We start from the raw sequence: 23,043 nt of genomic DNA, 5'->3' as shown, positions 1-23,043 counted from the left end.
ACTGCAGCATTCAATCGGACTCCGTCATTATGCGGCCACGCCTAGCGACCGTTAGGCTTGCTGGAAGCGGCAATTAATAATGCAAATGGTTGGACCATATTCCATCTTTCTGGAAATGCCGGATACACACTATTTATTTGACGGGCTCTGATCGAAAATAGTGTAGGCCTGTTATTATTTTGGCGTTTATAAATGCACTCTTTAAATGAATATAGTTAATACTTTGTGTATAGGGCGTAAAAAAGTATATATTTTTTATAAGGCGAGGGGTCGTGCCAGTATTTCTCTCTGTACTGTCGTATTTTCGGACGAAATAGAAAATAATAAATATTTTAACTTTTTAAGAAAATTACTTTCCACACTCGCTTCCCCGGAATTGTTTTAAATTTACCCCTCCCCCCTCCACTCACACACATTTACACACGGGGCACAATAACTAGTAGATACTGCTTACTTTTCAGAGCTACTTAAATGTTTTTTCCTTGTTTGATATTGAAATATATTTTGAAATAACTTTTAATAACATACTGCAATTATAGCTTACATGTAGCCTACTTGTAACGTAGCCTAACAACGGTGGACAGTCAAAAGGCTTGGTTTTTTAAAAATTCACCACCTGACCCACCCCACCCCCCTTTCTCCCGTGCTCCTTTTCACTCACACGCGCAAATGGAACGTGTGTCTAGCATTGTGGTCTCGATTTTTGTGATTGGCAGCTTGGGATGAAGAAGACACGCTGGTCACGACAAAGGAACATTTTGCATCGACAGAAGAATGGTCGGTCACGCGAGCCAATGAAATCGCAGAGAGAACTGGTGACACAGTTCTATAGTGGTCAGAAGAATAAAAAAAAATCCAGCTATCTAGGCTTAGTAAAATGTATTAAATTAAAATAATTATTTGCATTTTTTTTAAATCTTAGGCAACCTTTAAGATATGAAATGACGCAAAAAATTACCACCCATTGTTTCTATATTCTTTAGCGTGACACTTTTGTTTTCGGGGACTCGCTGTGCTGATCATAGGGATTATAGTTGATAGAAACAAAGAAAGCATAGAAGATTTCAGTGACAACTACTTAAAAAAATGGAAAATTTATTATTTGGATTTTCATCAACAGACTTAGTCGAGTATCGGTGAGTAAAACAATAAACTTACATACTATGCGAGACTCTATGCCTACTACAATAGCATGTTTTCCCGCATGACTAAAATAGTATTATAGGTCTATTTGCTGATGCTACCACTGAGTGATATTTTAAGATGTAAAGACATGCTTACAAAATACACTTAAAATGCTGTTTTTTGTGTTTATATTCTTCCCCAAAGTTATAAGCCGTTCATATAGTTACTATAGTAAGTTAAAGTACTTTAATAACTGAAATTTAAAAAAAAAAAAAATAGAAGAATGATAGTTTTTCTTTTTTTTTTATTGTTACTATTCTTTTTACAATATTGATTCTTTTTGTCCTCCCAAAGAGATAAGTGTCTTTAAATACTTACTGATGAAGTATAATAGGCCTAAATCATACGATAACATAACACCTTAGTTAGTTTCAGAGAATTTTAATATAGATATCAATTAAGACTTAATGATAGTGGGCTAATTTTTTTTACCACGTAAGTGTGTTAATAATGCCTTTATATGTTGCTGAAAATTGTATTATATGACTAAATATGTAGGCTAACATTTATAACAAAATTTACAAAGCAATAATATAATTTAAAAAATCTGGCATTGCATATAATGGCGGGAAAATAGGCTTAAGTGGCATATTTACATCTGAACAAAAATAGTAGATGAATGGTCATCGATAATTATTTGACACTTACAACATAACTTATAAACATAGAAAATTCCCCGTAAGCTGCTTAAGAAAGTGAGTGTAATTAGCCTGATTTTAATAAATAAAACGAACGTTCAAGTGCTAGAAAGCAATTCATTGTTTATTACCCGATTGAACATTCGCGTTCACAGACACCACCGTTCGCGAGAGAGAACTCTCACTCGCCCACACTAGACTACTCGTGCTATGGGGCATTATTAGCAGCAGACGAAGATTGAAGCAAGAAGGTGGTTATAAAAAAATAAAACGTGTGTATGGCGTATGGGTGTTTAATTTCTTCATTGTGTAAAATGTACTTGATAAGAATAGATCTTCGAGACTTAAGAACTTAAGACACAACAAACATTCAGTATTTTTATTTTAATCTGTGTCCCATCATCGACATCAACATGAGTGCAAAGCAAAAGTTTATTTTTAAGTTGTAAACCCAAACAAGCTAGGAATGTCCATGTGTAAAAATTAGGGACTTGGATGAAATTTCAATTTTAAAAAAATAAATAATGTAGTAGCACCAGTTTATAGAGCTCATTTAGACAAGAACAAAGATACTTTTATTTTAATTTTAGCTCAAACGGTTACGGAGTTATGAATTTTTAACGTATTTAATTTTCGGGTTTTTTTACTATGGGGTTTTCTCAATTTTTTGCTTCCCTACTTTTTTGGATGCGAACTAAAATCTCTGTAACTTTTTAAATAGCAGGTATTTTTTAATGAAAATTCACTAAGATCAAGCTTATGATATCAGTAAAAGAGTAAGATAAATATAATTGAAGTGGATTGAGAATGATCATAAAAAATAATGTTAACAAAGAGGGTCACCCCCCTAAAATTTTTGAATAAGCGTCTTTGATAGGCAACACACAATCTGTTGCCAAATTTTTATTATATGGAATATCTTACTGAAAATTGGCCTGAATAGTGCCAACACTGTATACATTAACAGAAAGTCAAAATATTTTACTTAGCTTATGTGGTTTTATTACAATGTTGGACAAAATAAAAGTCATTTTTATTCTGCGCAACTACTTTTTTTGCAAGAAAGAAGTACAATGTTGAGTAGATTTTAGATTACTTTGGTTATATGCAAGAAATATTGTAAAAATGAAGGTTATTATATACTTTGATATTACCATTGTTCAAATTTGATTTTAAAAATATTTTATTTAATGAAAAAGGGGTTTAAACTCATATACCCCCCTTAATTTTAAACAATAAATTCTGCTATAGGCAACACATAATCTGTTGCCAAATTTTTATTATATGGAATATCTTAATGAAAATTGGCCTAATTGGTGCCAACATTGTATACATCCACACAAAGTAAAAATATTTAACTTAGCGTATGTGGTTTTGTTACAATGTTGGTCAAATTTAAAAAGTCATTTTTGTTCTGCGCAACTACTTTTTTGCAAGAAAGAAGTACAATGCTAAACGGATTTTAGATTACTAAAATTGTATCTAAATGTTGTCAATATTCATGATATTTCAACCATGTTATGTGTATGTTATCATAGAATTGATATAATTTAATTTACAATTATTGTTGAACAAATAATTTAATAATTGAAATGATTTTTTTATTGGTGGAGTAAAGATCACCATTTAATGTTAAAGGTAAGTTTTATAATTTAGAAACATGTGTCATATATTTAAATATTAGATCTAATATCTTTGACAGCCAGTTACGTGATTTTACTGATCCTTTTTTTAGTTAAACCCTGGGGATATTAATATTTAGAATCCAGAGTTGCTGATTTTAACAGTCTAGACTACTCATCATAATCTACTGGAGTGACTCTAGCCAAGTAGCTAGATCTAGATAATCTAGAGCTAAGAGATGAGTAGCCTCTTGCTACTAGATTCTAGATCTAATCTAGATCTAATAATTCTAATCTAGATCTCTAGTTAGTAGATAGATCTAGCTAGGCTAGCTGCTAGGCAGCTAGAGTAAGCTACGCCTACTCCTCAGTGACTAGTCAGTCCCTGACTGGGGATGTCATGATGTTTTAATTTAATTTTATTTTTAAGGCAATGAAAATGAATACATAGATCTAGTATAGTATAGGCCTTGACTACGCTAGAACCTAATAGAATATAGATCTATATATAGACTAGTCTAGCTAATATTTAGTTATTAATTTGAAATATTCTCAGATTCTGATAAGTCTTAGAGATAATAGTAATAGTAATACTAATAGATATCTTCTTCTCCATGTACTAATCTAATAGCCCCCAATGGGAGGGAATAGCCGCAAGATGGCCTTTCATTAAATATTTAAAAATCATGTGCAGCAGCTCTAGATCTATATGAAAACACATTTTGTGATAAAAACACTTTTGCATGTAGGCCCTATTTTATTTATTTGATGCTTTTATTTAGTATTTTTGTTAACTCAGCAAAATCATTGTACAACCATTGTCTTCTGGTTAGGTTATTTGTAGCTTTGTAATCTCAGTTTTATTATTACGAGCCGACCCGCGGTGTATCATACGCCGCTATTTAGTTGTTGTTTTTTCTACTTTTCAGTAATTCATAATTTGTGAATTTGACAGTTCCAATGCTGCCACTGAAAATATTTGCTTTAAAACACTAACCCCCCCCCCCCCCCCCTCGTGAAAGCAGCCTCCTCTTAGTTACCTCCTCTAAGTTTAAAATCGTTTCAGACTAAATATTCTGCCCCTAATAGCAGTCACCAAACCCGGCTCTACGATTGTAAGATGTAAATATTTAGCGTGAACCACAGCTCATCAGACCATGTGAGGTGGGGGGGGGGATAGCGAGGAAGAGAGGGACTGCAAGGCGCGCTTGCAGCTTGTTTTCTAACATCTCCCAGAAGAGAATTATATATATAGATGGTTAGAGATACGGGTTAGCATTGGCTCATTGACATAAGTAAGTCATATGTGTAATTATTTAACTACCAGCAGTCTTATAAGACTCCATTATTCAGGTATTATCATACACTGGAATAGCATAGACTCTAGTATAATTTGGAAGAAGCCAAAACAATTTTGTTTTTTCTCATTTTTAGATAGATATGCCACATGAATAAACATAACTAAAAATATTGTCCTCAAAGGTTAAAGTTGATTTAAAATATTTACTGAAAAAGCTTTGAGTTTTTAAAAAAAACAAAGTGGGGTTTACTGATATGTGCTATTGCTATTCATAGTTTGTCTATTAAAACAAACTTTAGGTTATAATGTTAGGTTGTTTTCAATAAATAGAAGTGCATTCTTAAATGCAAATGGTATTTTTCAAGATTTCTGCATTTGCAACTTTGTGACATCAATTCTTAAAATATTTTCTGATTGTACGGGTCAGCTTTAAATTTTTTCACTACAGCCACCACGGAGGTTCTATGAAAGAAATTGAAATAGCTTTTTGTAACTGTGGTAAAAATCTGCTGAATTTGTGTAGTGTAGTATTAATTAAGGAGCACCTTAAGGGTAACGATTCTAGCTAAACTATCGTTGATACAACCTGATGACATACATAGAACATTAATTAATATAGTGAATGTGCAAGACTTTAAACAGCCCTCCAAATAACATCATCATGTTGTGCCCCACCCTTCAAAGTGACTGTTCAAATGAACATTAAGTTTTCAATATTTCATATTTATGTTTTGATACATTTTTATTCTTACTTTTCTTTTATAACCAATAATGACCTTAGACATACCTATTACCATCAGAGAAATCAAACATGAGGGTTTTTTAAAAGCCTGACAGATTTTAATAGAGACTACATCTTCTTAATCTATATAGACATTGTCAGCATTTTCTCAGCATATTAGTATTACCTTCCTGTATATGCACAGTTTGTAATGTTAATGATACATGAACAAACAGGATCTCAATGGAAAAATTTGTCATTGCATTGTATGGCTAATCGTTATTGTATACCTAGAAGACTATTAATTATAATTTAAAATTATAACATTAATATATAATAAAAATTATTGTAATGTTTCTGTTTACAGATTCCTGGAGCCATTCACTATGAGCACAGTTTACAGCACAACAACGGCTTCTGAAAATGGCTCCCCCTCCAAACCTGAAAACATGTGTGCTTCAAACATTCCAGAAGAAGAAGCACTTTGTTTGACTTTTGGCGATGGCTCCATTTCTGGCGGGAGATGTGAGTCTCCCAGCATTAGCAGCAGCATCTCCAATGAGGAATCCATTGATTCTTTCCCCGTGGACCCCAGTAAAATCATCACAGAGGAAATGCTGGAGGAGGAGAAAAGGCTGTACTCTTCAGCAATCAAGGAGGAAGAAAAAAGAAAAGAAGAAGAAGCCATGCTACTTCGGGAGATGACAGATCAATCGAAAGAACAGAAATTCGAGCGGCTAAAATTTCTTCTCAGCAAGAGCACCATGTATACTGAATATCTTGTTGAGCGCATCAAAAAGCAGAAAGAAGAGGAAGAAAAAAGAAGAGCGAGGCTTCAGAAAAAAAATTTGAAGAGAAAGCAGGACAAAGAGGCCAAGCAAAGTGTTGGTGAGGACCATCAAAATGTTGGAAAACAAATAGGAAGTGATAACGAGGTTGGAAAAAAGAGGCCAGCGAGACAGAGAAATAAACGCAAACAGTCAGACGAGGATACTGATAATTTACCTGTAAAAACAAAAGGGAAAAGAGCCAAAACGGTTGGTAGTCCAACATTATCACCTCAAAGTAAATCTCCAACCCATGAAAATGTAGATAATAAGGGTGACCATTCTGACAGTGTTAAAGTTGACTCAGGTGAGACCGCCCAGAAAGATGACATACCCAGCTCCTTGAACAATGAACCGGGACCAAGCGGGGAAAAACCAGAAGAGCCAGAACTCTTTGAAAAAGCTTTAACTTTTGGTGTCGAGGAAGATGAATGCTCAAAGCGTGTGATAAACGGTGAACAGGTCCCCCTTCTCCAACCAAAGTTAATGGATGGCGGGGTACTTAGACCATACCAAGTTGAAGGTTACAGCTGGCTTAAGGTTCTCTATGAAAATGGTGTAAATGGAATTTTAGCTGACGAGATGGGTCTAGGCAAGACTGTTCAGTGTGTTGCAATCCTTGCACACCTGGTATACATGGGCATACCTGGCCCATTTCTGGTCTGTGCTCCATTATCCACCATTCCTAACTGGTTTTCGGAATTCCAGCGTTTTGCTCCCAAAGTTCCCACAATTCTTTACCACGGTCACAAAGATGCAAGGGCGCATATGTCAAGGCGTATTCGTAGAAAGCATGAGATTCGTAAAGGGGTATCTGTACAGCCTGTTGTTATTACGTCATATGAGATAGCTATGATCGATAGGAAATATCTGGCTAACCATGAATGGAAATACCTGATTGTGGATGAGGGTCATAGAATAAAGAACACACATTGTCGTCTTATAAGGGAGCTACGTTTATACAGATCAACACATAGACTTTTGTTAACGGGCACACCATTGCAAAACAACTTAGCTGAATTGTGGTCCCTGCTTAATTTTCTTTTACCAGAGATTTTTGATGATCTCGGCAGTTTCGAGACCTGGTTTGATATAAACTGCATCAGCGATGCATCATCTGAGGAGAAGATTGTGAATCAGGAACGTGCCAACAATATTCTTAGCATGCTTCATCAGATTCTGTCTCCTTTTATGTTGCGTCGGTTGAAGTCGGATGTAGATTTAAACATACCCCCAAAGAAAGAAATTATTGTTTACGCCCCATTGACACAACAGCAAAAATCTTTCTATTCTGCGCTGGTGGACAGAACAATTTTCAACTTACTTGACTCCAAAGACAAAGAGGAAGAAAAGGTGGAGACAACTCCAAGTGGCCGTCCTAAACGGAAATCCACATCTGTCGTGGTGGACTACAAGATGATGATGGAAACTGAGGAAGAGAAGAAGTTAAACAAAAAGGAAGGCTCTAAAGCTTGCAGTGTGAAGAGATGGAAAGATTGGGAGGAAGAAGAAAAGGAGATAGAAAGTTGGATACATACATTCAGTGAGAAAGACAAATCCAAGTAAGTTTTATGTAAGATTAATTGAAGATTATAAGATCTTGCTAAACTAAAGCTAGTTAATAATATTGTAGAACTTTCGTTTCTTGCATTACTATTGTGCCTGTTGCTAAATATTTCTTATTATGATAAACATATTAATTTTTTATTTCACTATCTTCCCAAGTATAATGTTGATAATGAATATACTATATAGATATTATGTTTTTGTTGTCACAAATGCTAATTCCTGATATTTCTAAATGATGAATCAGTGTGACTGATATAATCTTCCTAGCACTTTGACTATAGTTTAGAATCCTGTGTTTTGTTTGTTTTTTTAGCAACTAGGAAAAAGATGTTTCGGCTGAAAACATGAAACTAGTTCTGTGCATAGTGACCTTAATAGCTGTGCTAGAGTTAGGGATAGGTGTGTAAACACGCATTCGCAGTACCATTGAAAACATCACAGCAAATGAAAGAGACAGTTTCTCTCCATTGAGCATGCAAATCTTTTTCCGGATAGAATCTGCCTTTTTTAAAAAATACAACTCAATTCCATCTTTAAAAATGTTAAATGTAAACAGAAATGCTGTTCAACTTTGTTCACTTTACCCCATTTACCCATTTATTGTTCAGTCAACTTTTATATCCAGATTTAACCTGAAGGGAAAAAAATACAGATCAGCGGAATCTTAACATTTAAAGTAAACCAGTGTTGTTTTAATTCAACAAAACTGTATATTTTAATTTAAAATTTTAGCTTTATAATTGACTCCTTTTCAACTGGTTGTAAACAGCAACAGGGCTGACAAAGTAGAAAAACAGAGGACCTCTCAGGTTACAATCAAGATGAGAAATGTCATGATGCAGCTGAGGAAATGCTGTAACCATCCTTATTTGCTGGAGCACCCGCTTGACCCTAAGACGGGCGACCTTGCACTCACCGAAGGTGTTGTTACCTCATCAGGGAAGATGTTGGTTCTGGATCGTATGTTGAAGGAGCTTAAGAAAAGGGGACACAGGGTATGTTTGGAATTTTAAGTTATCATCATTGTAGTTATGTTAGTCTGTGGTCCCGCTGGCACATTAAGAAGTGATGCCTTTTTAGACATGACTGTCACAATGGTAGAGTTTGTACCTCAGCCTAAAGAAGGGATTATATGGTCAGGACTAAGCCAGGTGCACTACCTCTCCACTGCATCTTCTGTCATTAATTCATACGTCACCAAGACATTCAGAGGCACTTCATTCTACTCTTAAGTTAATGTGTAGTTAATAAGCTGTTTTTCTCTCTGTAAAAACAACGCTAAGGAATCATTTGAACCAATACAAGTTAACTGAATTACTATAATATTATTTTCAATTAGTGTGATTAAATTAAAAAACAATTTTAAGTAATTAATCTTCGATAATTGTCTAAATTTGTGTTTTTGTTGGTGTGCATATTACTTGTAAATAGAAGTTTTATTGTAATTTAATATCATTCTTGTTACCATTTCAGGTATTAATATTTAGTCAGATGACAAAAATGCTGGATCTTATAGAAGATTTTTGCCAGATTCGGGGATATGATTTCTGCCGTCTTGATGGCAGCACACAAATGAATGATAGAAAAGACAGTGTAAGCTTCTCTTTTAATCTTTTTTGAAACTATATTTCTTTAATATGTATTTGATAGCTAGTAGTATGCTTGTGGAGTATATACCATCTATAAAAAAGTCATTTAGGTGATAGAATTTTTTAAAAGCTGATTTTTTTAATTAATGTAAAAAAAAAGTACCAGAAGCTAAAATGTTAGAGATTATAGCTTTCAAACGTTATTGTAACTGATTAAAAAAAAAAAAGTGCATTGCGTACAGTTCTTATATAATGTGTTGAAATTGTTTGATTATAAGTTGTACATTTTTTTTTTGCTCCGAAAAATATGTAGGCTCTATATCTTTTCGTTTACTTTTATTTTTGTGACAGATGAATGTGTTTAATGAGACGAAGGATAAATTTCTGTTTTTACTGAGCACAAGAGCTGGTGGTCTTGGTATAAACCTGACAGCTGCAGACACTGTCATCATCTATGACAGTGATTGGGTGAGAACAATTGTCATCTACATTTTACTCTACTTCATAATTATTCATATAACCCTTTACTGACTTTATGCACTGAAGCATATTTTTTTTTTTTTTTTTGCATATTATCATAATAAAATAATAATTCTTACAACTCTAATTTAAATACTTAATAAGGATATAGCTATTCAGCTAAGAAAATTAAAAAACCTTCAACTTATAAAAATAAACCTATTAGAGCTGACAGTGAACTGGTTAATTGCCAATTTTAACAATGACTCTTTTAAGAATCAATTTTTAAACTAAAATTTGTTATATTTTTTGTTATTTCCCTGTTAATTACTTGTATATAAAGTTTCGTTTTTAAAAATACCTACCAGTTCTTTATTAAAGATAAACAATGTTTTTATAAAACATAATCTAAATTTTTGTCATATTTTTACTGCCGTTTTTATTTGTAGAACCCACAGTGTGACCTCCAGGCTCAGGATCGCTGCCATCGCATTGGTCAGACAAAACCAGTGGTTGTTTACCGCTTTGTTACAGCCAATACAATCGACCAAAAGATTATTGAAAGAGCTGCGGCGAAAAGAAAACTTGAGAAGATGATTATCCACAAAGGTAGCTTTGAATCCTTTTTTTCACTGTTGTTTTGTTTATGAAAAGCTTTCCTGTAAAAAAATTTCAGAAAGCAATATAAATAAAACAATGCATTAAGTATGTAGCTAGCTGTTTAAACTTAAAAGATTTATACTTTCACTTGTTTCTTTGCTTGTTTCTTATAGTAAAAAAAAATATATAAATCAATTAAACCTCATTTTCAGTTTGACATGAACATTCTTTTCACTACTTCCATGTGTAGGTAAATTCAAAAGTGGGAACTTCACAACTAAAGCTAAACCCATCACCCCTGAAGAGTTGCGCAGCCTGCTGAACTCAAAGGACCATGAGCTAGAGATCAAAGGTGACAATTATGTCATCACTCAAGCAGAGCTCGACCTTCTTCTTGACAGATCTGATCTACTGGAGAAATGGAAAAAAAGTCAGAAATATTTTTTTAAAGATTAGGTTGATTATGTTTTGTTGTATTCATCGCTAGTATTTTAATTTCTATAGACTACGTATTATCAACAGAGATGAAATGTTAACATTTTCATTGTTGTGGAAATCTGGATTTTCCATTTGAAGGAAGTTTTCTGATTTCTTTTCTGATCGCTGGCTTTTTCTTTAAAAAACTTTCCAGAAGATTCCTTACCTTACACTTTTCCTCTAATTATATATTATACTATTATAAGCTTATTTTAACTAATAAGTATGTTATCGATTGAACTCTGCATTTTGTAAGTTGCTAAACTTGTCTGGAACACAAATCACTCACCATGTCATGTCTGTATTTTTTCTAGTATTTCCCACGTTTTCTTTAACTTGCTTTCTCTGTGTCTGTGTTTCTGTGTTTGTCTTTCCAATCAAATCTTGCAATCGAAATTTCTGGCACTTCCCAGTTAGCTAGCGCGCTGAAATTTTCAGGGAAGCTTTCTTTTGGATGACCATTGAATATTCTATTGTTATTATTACTAAATTTATCAATGGAAACATTTTATTGAGCATTTTAGACCGCTATATAATCTATATATATAATTCTCCTCTGCGAGCCATTAGAAAAAAACGAGCGACGCGTACCTCGCGCGCAGTGAAGCGAACGATCCCACATCGCCACAGGCTTAGGGGCAGATAATTTAGTTTGAACCGAGTTAAATCTTACAGGAGGTAGGCCAGTTTGGGAAAGACGATATGGTCGAGTGGTTGGGCACACGATTGCTATCCCACTCGACACGGGTTCAAATCTATGTGTTAACACAACGTGTTTTTTACGAGTTGTCTTTTTACGAGTTGTCTTTTTACGAGTTGTCTTTTTACGAGTTGTCTTTTTACGAGTTGTCTTCGTTTACCCAAAAAAAGTGAAAAGATAAAATCGATAGCAAGATTTTAATGCAAACAAACAAAGACTAAAAAGTAGAAAATAATAATCATTAAAAAAGTTTTAAAAAACCCAAGTTTTCTGATTGAACTAAAAAGTAGAAAATAAACGCTATACATCACAATAATGCAAGCGATCACTCTACTATAAGCGATCAAAAACGTGGGGCGCCGTCATTTTCTTACAGTTTCTAATACTGTTGACTCTCTACAAGCTCCCTAATAAAAGTCAATAGTATTATCTAATCAATAGTAATATAACTTTTACTTCGGCGCCCCACGTTTTTCATCGCTTATAGTAGAGTGATCGCTTGCATTATTGTGATGTATAGCGTTTATTTTCTACTTTTTAGTTCAATCAGAAAACGTGGGTTTTTTAAAACTTTTTTAATGATTATTATTGTTAGGAAAATTTTATGTAAAGTATGTTAAAGTAACTTAAAGTAGAGGTATTATATGGCATTTTATAGCAGCCATGCGAAATTTTTTGCATTCATGGACATATCTTTGAAGCACTGAATTAGATCATCAGCAAGAATTGATTAAAGTTCAGCTTTTTATGCAAACATGTTTGCTGAAGTTGCTTGCTGGGCTAAAATACTTTAATTTAGCAGATTAGTTTAAAACATGCCAACATAATGCATAACAAGCTGACACATAATATTTAACTAAGAACAAAGAAGTTTAAAACTTTCAGCATATTTTTATCTGTAGGTTAAAATATTTTTCTTATGAGCTCTCAATACTCAACTCAAGGTACTGATAAATTGAAAGAAACACAAGCAACTCCTCTACCTGAAGAAGCCAAACCTAAAAAAGCTCCACAGGCAAAGAAAGGGAAGGGGAAGAAAGGAAAGCAAGCTGACCCAGACAGTCAGAGTCAAGCAGCAAAGCTCTTTAAGGTAGTGATGTTTAATAAGATTTGTACATTTGGTAAAATAATTAGTGCTTGGTTGACTTAGGAATGTTCTAATGAAACTAAACTTTCAATTTATGACTTTTTCAGTTAGCATTTGTATGCTCAAATATCTGACCACACTATATAGACACATCACAAATGTAAATTTATAAATGTATATTTTTTATTTTGAAAAGAAAGTATATTTTTGGGTCAGATTAATTTTAAAATTTGAACTACAGTATAAAAATGCAAAATGTCTGTTTTTATAGTTCTTAAATAAATAAATTTGTCACCCAGAGTTTCTTTCAGTCATCTTGCATGAAACACTTGCACACACAAACACACACAGAGAAAAAAGTCTTAAACAATCAAATTAATTACATAATTATGTTTTAAATTATAAATGTATAGTGCAGTCCTCTTTTAGCTGAAGTATTTTACAGTCTGCTACAAATTCAGCTAAAAATAATTTCAACTACTAAAATTGTGTTTGTTTACAGGTTATAGACACAACAGTGGATGAACAAAGTAACGCAGAAAGTGTTGACATGGAAGATGTTCTGAGTGCTTGTTCTCAGTTGAGCTAATTGTTATTCCAGTGATCTAACAAATTGTATACACTATTTTTTTTTAAAAGAAATGTTGTTTTTATAAAAACATTAAGAATCATCATTTGATACATTAGCATGAATAGAACTATTTTAAATTGGTACCATTTGTAATTGTACAGTTCTCTATGTATATGTTTTAGGATATTGAAATTTTCTTGATTATTTAATACAAAAATATATAGACTTTTATAATCTACATATATAGAAACACCTGAAAACTGACATTTTTTATCCATGAAAAGCTTACCTAGTTGTTTTTTTACAGTGACCCTAGTAATGCATAATGAATCAAAATGTTCATATATATATATATATATATATATATATATATATATATATATATATATATATATATATATATATATATATATATATATATATATATATAACTATATATAAAACATGGTGCAAAATGTGTCTTCAATTTAGAATATGTAACAATAATTATTTTTTTTAATTTAAAAAACAGAAATTGTTCTTTCTGTAAAATAAAGCTTGCATCTTTCGATTGCATTTATGTATTCTTGCTTAAATTTAAAAACAGGAGATACAAAGCTACATGTGTCAGATTTACATTTGGTTCATCCAGATGTATTCCTGCTGTGAATAATCTGTACAGAATAATGTGAGTGCATTAAGCTTGTTGGGGTCATTAGCCTTGGTCTCTGTGTTCAGTATTTCAAGGTATGCAGTGGGGGCGACATGCATCAATTTGTTCTACAAGAAAGTGATTCATTCAGTGCCTGTGGCTTGTGCGATATTTGCTTGCCTTAAAGCTTAGATAGAATACTCAATTATATGGAGGATCTTGTCTTGGGTTTATTTGCGTAATAAACTTACAATAGTAATATAAGCTTTACTTATTCATTTTATTTACAGTAACAAAGTTCCTAAGATATCAGCTTTTTTGTTGTATCTCGGTCATTTTAGGGTTTGATGACTTTAAATCTTACATTGCTTTTTAACCTGTTGTTATCTCATATGTATCCCAATGTACATTTCTTACATTCTCTTTCAGTTCATAATAATTGTTTAAATTTACTGACTTCAACACCTACAACCAGTCCATGTTTATAATAATTAAAAATTCTGGTTAAATCTTGTTAATACTTTTATAAACTCAGTGCGATCTTAGAATTACTGTAATTATAAATGACTTTGGTGTTATTTTTTTGTCGCCTTCTTCCTTATTGCGGCATACAACCTACATCTTCAGTGTTTTAAAATGTGTTTTAGAACAACAAAATTTTGATGTGTTTACTTTCACATTAGTATGTAATTTTTTATTATTCTGCTTGTAAATTAAAGTTCTTAATATAATATTATAACATTGTTTCAGCTTTTCATTGAAAGTTAAAAATACTTTTGTATTGTATAATTCATCCCTGTGTACTCATCTTTCATTGCCTTAATTTTTTTAGTATTTCCATCACTTTTCATAAAATTTTCTAGCTTTCGCTCCGAAGGTTTTAAATACAACAGTCATTGCTTTTATCGAACTACTGTTAATTTTTTTTACTACAATTTGTAGTGCAGTTTAATTACTTTAAAGAAGTGTATTGTCAAAGTTATTTCACAACCAGGTAATTTGTTTTAAGTATAGAGTTGAAACAGATTGTTTTCTGTTCTTTTATAAACCTAATGCCTGAATTTAAAATGGTTTTATTACTCTGACAACAAATATAACACACGAGCCGACCCGCGGCATATCATACGATAACCCCCCTCCTTCCCCCCCCCTCCTTCCCCCCCCCCTCGTTAAAGTAAACTCCACTTAGTTACCCACCCCCCTACGTTTAAAATCGTTTCAAACTAATTTATCTGCCCCTAATAGTCGTCACTAAACCTGGCTCTGCTTGTAAATATTTAGCGTGAACCACAGCTCACCAGACCATGTGGGGGTGGTAGGGAGCGCGCTTACAGCTTGTTTTCTAGGGTCTCCCAGAAGAGAATTATATATATAGATTTTTTAGAAATCTGGTTAACGTGTTAAAAACCAATAATTCAAATGTTGCTAGCACAAGTTATAAGACCATATAACATACAGGTAACACAAAATTTACATTGTAAAGACTATTTTTTTACTTGTTATTGTTACTGCTATGTATAATTATAAATTAGTAATGACATTTTCAACAAGAATTTTCTTTTTAAAACCTTGTGAAAACAATATGTGGAGCTTACTTATTACTTATGTTATTGTTGTTAAATTGCCTTTGGTGTTATATTTTTTCCCATTGTTTTCTTGGACCAACACTTGTATAAAATGTTAATACAAGAATAATATCATGTCTTGAAAATATTATAATTTTAGACTAAAATGTTAATACAAAGATAATACAAGTCTTGAAAATATCATAATTTTAGACTAATATGGTATTACTCTATTAGTCTTGAAAATGTACTTATAATTTCAGACTAAAGTAGTATTACCAATATTAGTTTAAAAATACTATTACTATATAAGACTTGAAATTGTACATTATGACAATCTCTGGGATTTTTGTTTGTTGGATGCTGCTTGAAGTATTCTTTATCCTTTAGTAAGCATTACAAACTAGAAGCATTCATTATCCTTGCCTTTGTTATATAACTATATTACTAGAAGCATACCATGTCTTTGTTAATTAGCATTACTACTTGAAACATGTGTAACTCTGTTTTTGTAACAGGGCATTACTACTAGTAGCATTCATTACATATCTTTTATTAGGACTATATGTTTGAAGATCTTATACAAAGTAAATTTACTTTAGTCTTACAGTTAAAATTGTCAATAGTTAAAGCATTAGAATTTTACTTAATTTTTAAAAGTAAAATTAGTGTGGGGAAACAGCTGTGACGTATATATTTATATATTTATATTTTCTATATGACTTAGCAGTTTAATGAAAATTTTAAGTGAATTTTTATGTTTATTTTAAAGAAAAATTTTTTTTTTAAACAAATTACTTCAAATTAAAATAAACTAGAGAAAGTTTTCTTTTCCATTTAAAAAATAAATAATATTCCATTATTACATAAAATAAAAGTATTTTTAGCTTTAGTAAGCTCATTATAAAAAAAAATTATTTAAAATCTTATACATAAAAAAATAACTCTCTCATACTTAAAATAATTTTTAAAAGTATCAAATGCACAAAAAGTACTTTGTCCAAACCACCACTCAATAAAACAAAAATTGTGTAGCCCAAACAAAACTTTTGGGGTGTAGTTGGGCAGTCTCTATTTTAAACATAGATCTTAACCTATTTCAATAGCAGAAAAGTTTTAGTGTAATCTAAATCTAAATAATTTTGACATCAAATTTTAATAGCTTCCGACAAGTTCAAAATGGTATATATTTTTTTTTTTACAATTTTAGTATAAGAAATGTAAATTCCCTGGCAACCAAAATTTTAATTACAGTTTAATAATTTTAGTGTAAGAAATGTGTGTATAAAACTTTTGTTTAAATAATACACGCTGAAACTAAAAATGAGCTGGCATGTTTTTTTTTTTTTTTTTTTTGGTTGTGTTTTATCTATGCTGCAGTATTTCACAACATTATAATTGGTGTACATCATTTTTTTAACTTTCAAATTTTTTGTCCTTTTTTTCATGTTTTTTTTTTTTTGTATTGTAAAGTAAAATATATTGTTGATGTAGGTATTTGTTTTTCTTTAATTTTTGTGATTTAAAAACCTTGTTACCAAATTTTTATTTTTAGTTTACTAATAAAAGTATTTTTAAAAAAAGTTTTTGTACATTTGTATAAAAATTAATTACAGTGCTATTTTTCAAAGGTGCCTTGCTTAGCCTGGTAATTTAGATGAAATAAATTATCATAAACTAATTACAATCGTCACCACCGCATCCTGTTAAAGATGGACTGATTAGTTTTTACTAAACGGCCTTACCCAACTTTCAAGTATCAGCACTACAGACAGCAGTACTTCGCTTTGAGTGAGCTAGATAATGAGAATGTGATCACCACATAAATGATGCAGTACGTAACCCTGGATATCAGACAGCTATACCTGGTCCTGATATCTCTCACAACGCGCGATCTGTGATTATGCGATGATTTTTATGCACCAAAATCCCACCCATAAAAGAATATTTTAATATTTTTGAGGTAAATTCCTTTTAAAATATACACAGCTTCTCTTAAATGAATATAAATGAAACTTGAAACACTCGCAAGAGTAGTGTGTTTAAAATAAAAGTCTCTAGAAGCTACAAGAAAAAAAAATAAGCTATTTATTTTAGAGTGATGTATTGACATGAGATATACAGTTCTACTGCCCTCCCCTGTCCTCTCCTCCGGGTCATGGGAGGGTATGAGGAGGTTGTATAAAAAAAGGAGGCAGCAAAAAAGTATGAGTGTGTGAAGGGTAGAACAGAATGTGATGAGGAGGGTGGAGGCCGGATTCCCCCCCCCCCCCCCCAACGAAATGGAATTTATATAGAAAACAGATTCTTACCGGTGTCCGCCCCCCCCCCGGAAAAAGTAGCCCCCCCCCCCCCCCGAAATTATATAGCCCCCACCCCTCGGAGAAACAAATCTGGAAGAAAAAGTGGTGGAGGCGTAGGCTAAGGTAGAATGGAGTGGGGGGGGGGGGGGGGAATGGAAGAGTGAGGAGACAAGTTAACGACTTCAACTAAGGACGAAACAACATCAGTGAATAAACAAAACCACAACAGTTTTTTTTTTACTAGTTATTTATTTAATATGTAAAGCAGGACTGGACAGTTTCATAAATGGCTCCGTAATTTGTAAAGTGTGTCCCTAATTTGTAAAATGTGTCTATAATTTTTAAAGTGTTTCCGTAATTTGTAAAGTGTTTCCCTAATTTGGAACGTGTTTCCGTAATTTGTGAAGAATGTGTCTGTAATTTATAAAGTGTGTCTAGATCTTTAACTTGTAAACTGTTTCCGTAATGTGTTAATGTTTCTGTAATTTGTAAGTGCAGCATAATTCATAATATATTTTCTTCACGGCATCTTTGAATAAATTGTTTTTAAAAGTTCGTCCACTTTAATGTGGATCCTGTCAAAATAAAAATACATTTTTATCACATCTTTTTCTAGTAGATGTTAAATTGATTATCTAAAACTTCAAACATAAATGTAAATAATCTCTATATATATAATTCTCAACGTTGCGAGACACCACCAAGACGTAAGCTCAACAGACCATATCGCTACCACCCCCACCCGCATGTTCTGCCTGCTCTTTTCATTGACTTTACAGACGGCTGCTTTCACGGAGGCGGGGGAGGGGGGGGGGGGGAAGAGGAGTGGAACGTGAGGGGTGAGGATATTCATCCTTCACTAACTACTGAAAAATAGGATTAAACTGAATAGCTGCGTGTGCTACGTCGCGGGTCAGCTCGTAGAACATAATTCTCATAAGATATTAAATCCAATTGCAGTCGACAAGTAAAACGCTTAATAAAAACGATAAGTCTTTATAACATTTCTGACGTTAAAATATTAGTTGTGAATGGAAGAACACATGAAGTTTAATATGGAGCCATCCAGATTTTAACCCGAAAGCAAATTTTTGTATGCTACTTGTTTATTTAGGAAGGGTGCTAACTGCTTACCAAGAAGTCTCGCGAACTGCCCACATAGAGGTCTCGAGTTCGGATTCCCAGCTCGAGTGTGTATGATGTCCCTCAGTTCTTCCAGCTCTGATGGGTACCTAACACACGTTTGGGAAATAAAGGCAAAGTGCTGACCATATTAGCTCGCTTTATGCCGAGCCATTGAAACAGATGAACTCTACTTCATCTACCTCGTGTGCCATGGGATCAAAAGATGACGATGGGAATCGTTTATTAAATGTTACACGTTAGAGGCATCTTATTTATCTAATAAAATACATCAAGTTTCAAAGACTAGTTCTCTCTTTCTTCGTGAGCTGTTTAAGTGTTTAAGAAGCATTCTTAAATTTAAAGTATGGGGGAAAATCCACCTTCGGTTTAAAACAATTCAAAGAAAATAATGCAAATTGAATCGTGTTGGATTTGTGTGATGTAGTATTACATTTTTAAAACAAGTTACGAGAAAGAATTCCGAATTATACCCTTAGTACTTCACAATGTTGATAGATACTTTAGTTATACAAAACTGTTTTAAAAAGATCTAAGCTAGGTTAACAAATATATAGATACTGATATATGTATATGTTGTTTGGTGACTACAGTTGGGTAGGTTGTGTGATGACGGAGTTTTGTGTGTACGTGAAAGTTCTACGTGTAAACAATGTGTAGTGAGATGGTGTAAAATTCGTGTATGTTCGATGGGTGTAGGACAGTGTCTAGTGCAAGGTTAACATGTGTTGATGTGTTTTGACGTGTGGGTGGCTGAGCTCGTGTTCACGCGACGACCAATGGGAGATGGTCAAAGGGAAACTACTGGTGGCACAGACAACCGAGAGGGGAGGGGAGATAAATGAAACAACACGCATGTCAAAACCCATGGCATGGTGTGTTCAACAACTATTTCCCTTTCTTGTGAAAACAGGCCGGTTGTGTTAATTATTGATGTAGGAAATTTTTTGCAGTGTGTAGCCTATTGTAAAGACCTCACAAGATAAACTAGCTCAACTGTATAACGTAACTATCTTTGGTACACACATTTAAATGGGCAAAGTTGTGTGGATTCTGTGTGTGGATTATGATTTGTTCGTGGAATAAGCAAGGACTGTTTATTTTTGAACATCGTCACTACGTAGTCAATAGAACCCATCAACAAGAAAATCAAACATGAGGAAACATCAACAAGAGGCTTCATCAACTAAAGGACCGTTTTAACTTGAGAACCCATTAAATACTGGACCCATCAGCTAGAGGACCCGTCAGCTAGAGGACCAACCAACTATAGGACCCATCAGCTAGAGTACCCATCAGCTAGAGGACCCACCAACTATAGGACCCTTCAGCTAGAGTACCCATCAGCTAGAGGACCCTTCAGCTAGAGGACCCATCAGCTAGAGGACCCATCAGCTAGAGGACCCATCAGCTAGAGGACCCATCAGCTAGAGTACCCATCAGCTAGAGTACCCATCAGCTAGAGGACCCATCAGCTAGAGGACCCATCAGCTAGAGGACCCATCAGCTAGAGGACCCATCAGCTAGAGGACCCATCAGCTAGATGACCAGAAATGGTGAAAATCAGATAAGTGTGTAGCATAAGTGTATATGTACACAGTAAACAAAAACATATCACAAACAAAATAACACAAACCAACGAACATAAGCTACCACCATTAACCGACAACAGACCACGATAGACCACAAAACTACGAACCACAACTAACACCACTAACCGACAACCGACCAACCAACGACAACTAATCCACTAATCGACGGCCAACCAACCAACGACCACAAAAATACGAACCACAACAAACACCACTAACCGACAACCGACCAACCAACGACAACTAATCCACTAATCGACGACCAACCAACCGACGACCACAAAACTACGAACCACAACTAACACCACTAACCGACAACCGACCAACCAACGACAACTAATCCACTAATCGACGACCAACCAACCAACCAACCAACGACCACAAAACTACGAACCACAACTAACACCACTAACCGACAACCGACCAACCAACGACAACTAATTCACTAATCGACGACCAACCAACCAACTACCACAAAACTACGAACCACAACTAACACCACTAACCGACAACCGACCAACCAACGACAACTAATCCACTAATCGACGACCAACCAACCAACCAACCAACGACCACAAAACTACGAACCACAACTAACACCACTAACCGACAATCGACCAACTAACGACAACTAATCCACTAATCGACGACCAACCAACCAACGACCACAAAACTACGAACCACAACTAACACCACTAACCGACAACCGACCAACCAACGACAACTAATCCACTAATCGACGGCCAACCAACAAACGACCACAAAAATACGAACCACAACTAACACCACTAACCGACAACCGACCAACCAACGACAACTAATCCACTAATCGACGACCAACCAACCAACCAACCAACGACCACAAAACTACGAACCACAACTAACACCACTAACCGACAATCGACCAACTAACGACAACTAATCCACTAATCGACGACCAACCAACCAACGACCACAAAACTACGAACCACAACTAACACCACTAACCGACAACCGACCAACCAACGACAACTAATCCACTAATCGACGGCCAACCAACCAACGACCACAAAAATACGAACCACAACTAACACCACTAACCGACAACCGACCAACCAACGACAACTAATCCACTAATCGACGACCAACCAACCGACGACCACAAAACTACGAACCACAACTAACACCACTAACCGACAACCGACCAACCAACGACAACTAATCCACTAATCGACGACCAACCAACCAACCAACCAATGACCACAAAACTACGAACCACAACTAACACCACTAACCGACAACCGACCAACCAACGACAACTAATTCACTAATCGACGACCAACCAACCAACTACCACAAAACTACGAACCACAACTAACACCACTAACCGACAACCGACCAACCAACGACAACTAATCCACTAATCGACGACCAACCAACCAACCAACCAACCAACCAACTACCACAAAACTACGAACCACAACTAACACCACTAACCGACAACCGACCAACCAACGACAACTAATCCACTAATCGACGGCCAACCAACCAACCAACCAACCAACGACCACAAAATTACGAACCACAACTAACACCACTAACCGACAACCGACCAACCAACGACAACTAATCCACTAATCGACGACCAACCAACCAACCAACCAACCAGCCAACGACCACAAAACTACGAACCACAACTAAAACCACTAACCGACAACTGACCAACCAACGACAACTAATCCACTAATCGACGACCAACCAACCAACGACCACAAAACTACGAACCACAACTAACACCACTAACCGACAACCGACCAACCAACGACAACTAATCCATTAACAGACACAAAAAACTACAAACCACAACACCGTAAATACAACTGACAGACAAGCTAACCAACTTACCGACAACAACAGCACGTTATCGAGAAAAAAAAAGCAGACCAGAAATATCCAGATTGAAAATGGAAGCCCGTAAACTACACTCAAGTCATCAGAAGCCAGTAAACTACATCCAAGTCATCAGAAGCCTCTGCCCTAGTCAATTATAACACGCAAGAAAGCCTTCAATTCAACAGAAAACCAAAACCAAGCAGTCAAGGCATAAATCGCCCGCGAAACAGACTTCAAAATTCCAGCTGCAAGCTAATTAGCAATCAAATTACTCGCAGCCCGCTAACTCGTAGCATCTAAACAAAATCCGCTAAAATAGCTATCATGCCATCAACATTCTATTAATCAGCAGCAACTCAACTAGCCGTCAACAGCTCGCAAAAGAGGCTTGTCGTCTGCATAAAGCCAAATACCCTACAAGTCATTAACTGAAAACCAATCAGCAATTATCATCTAGTAAACTTGCCTTCAAGCCATCATAACCAAGCCAAATAACTGTCAAGCCATCAGTAACAGACTAAATCGTAGTCCAGTAATCAGTAACAAGTCAAATAGTCGTCAAGTCATCAGTAGCAATCGAAAAAGTTGTCAA

At 34.5% G+C, this 23,043-nt stretch overlaps 1 protein-coding gene across 2 annotated transcripts; it reads left to right on the top strand.

Annotated features, from left to right (window-relative positions):
- Positions 1 to 1,753: 1,753 nt before the first annotated feature.
- LOC131929050 (lymphocyte-specific helicase) lies at positions 1,754 to 13,402 on the top strand. Of its 2 annotated transcripts, none has more exons than XM_059285234.1 (9): positions 1,754 to 1,880; positions 5,834 to 7,855; positions 8,632 to 8,857; positions 9,336 to 9,455; positions 9,803 to 9,919; positions 10,360 to 10,519; positions 10,761 to 10,940; positions 12,632 to 12,777; positions 13,277 to 13,402. In XM_059285234.1, exons 2-9 carry the CDS (start codon positions 5,853 to 5,855, stop codon positions 13,361 to 13,363), a joined length of 3,039 nt encoding a protein of 1,012 aa, XP_059141217.1. In that variant the 5' UTR covers positions 1,754 to 1,880; positions 5,834 to 5,852; the 3' UTR covers positions 13,364 to 13,402. The 2 variants fall into 2 exon arrangements, with proteins under 2 accessions (XP_059141217.1, XP_059141218.1); XM_059285235.1 differs by lacking the exon at positions 1,754 to 1,880 and adding an exon at positions 1,999 to 2,074.
- Positions 13,403 to 23,043: the final 9,641 nt, after the last annotated feature.

This window comes from Physella acuta, unplaced genomic scaffold (genome assembly GCF_028476545.2).
Source record: "Physella acuta isolate Inbredline_101_S28 unplaced genomic scaffold, ASM2847654v3 ptg001586l, whole genome shotgun sequence".
In the NCBI taxonomy this organism is placed as follows: domain Eukaryota; kingdom Metazoa; phylum Mollusca; class Gastropoda; family Physidae; genus Physella; species Physella acuta.
Note: the sequence above shows the minus strand (reverse complement) of the source record. Positions and strands in the feature narration are given on the sequence as shown.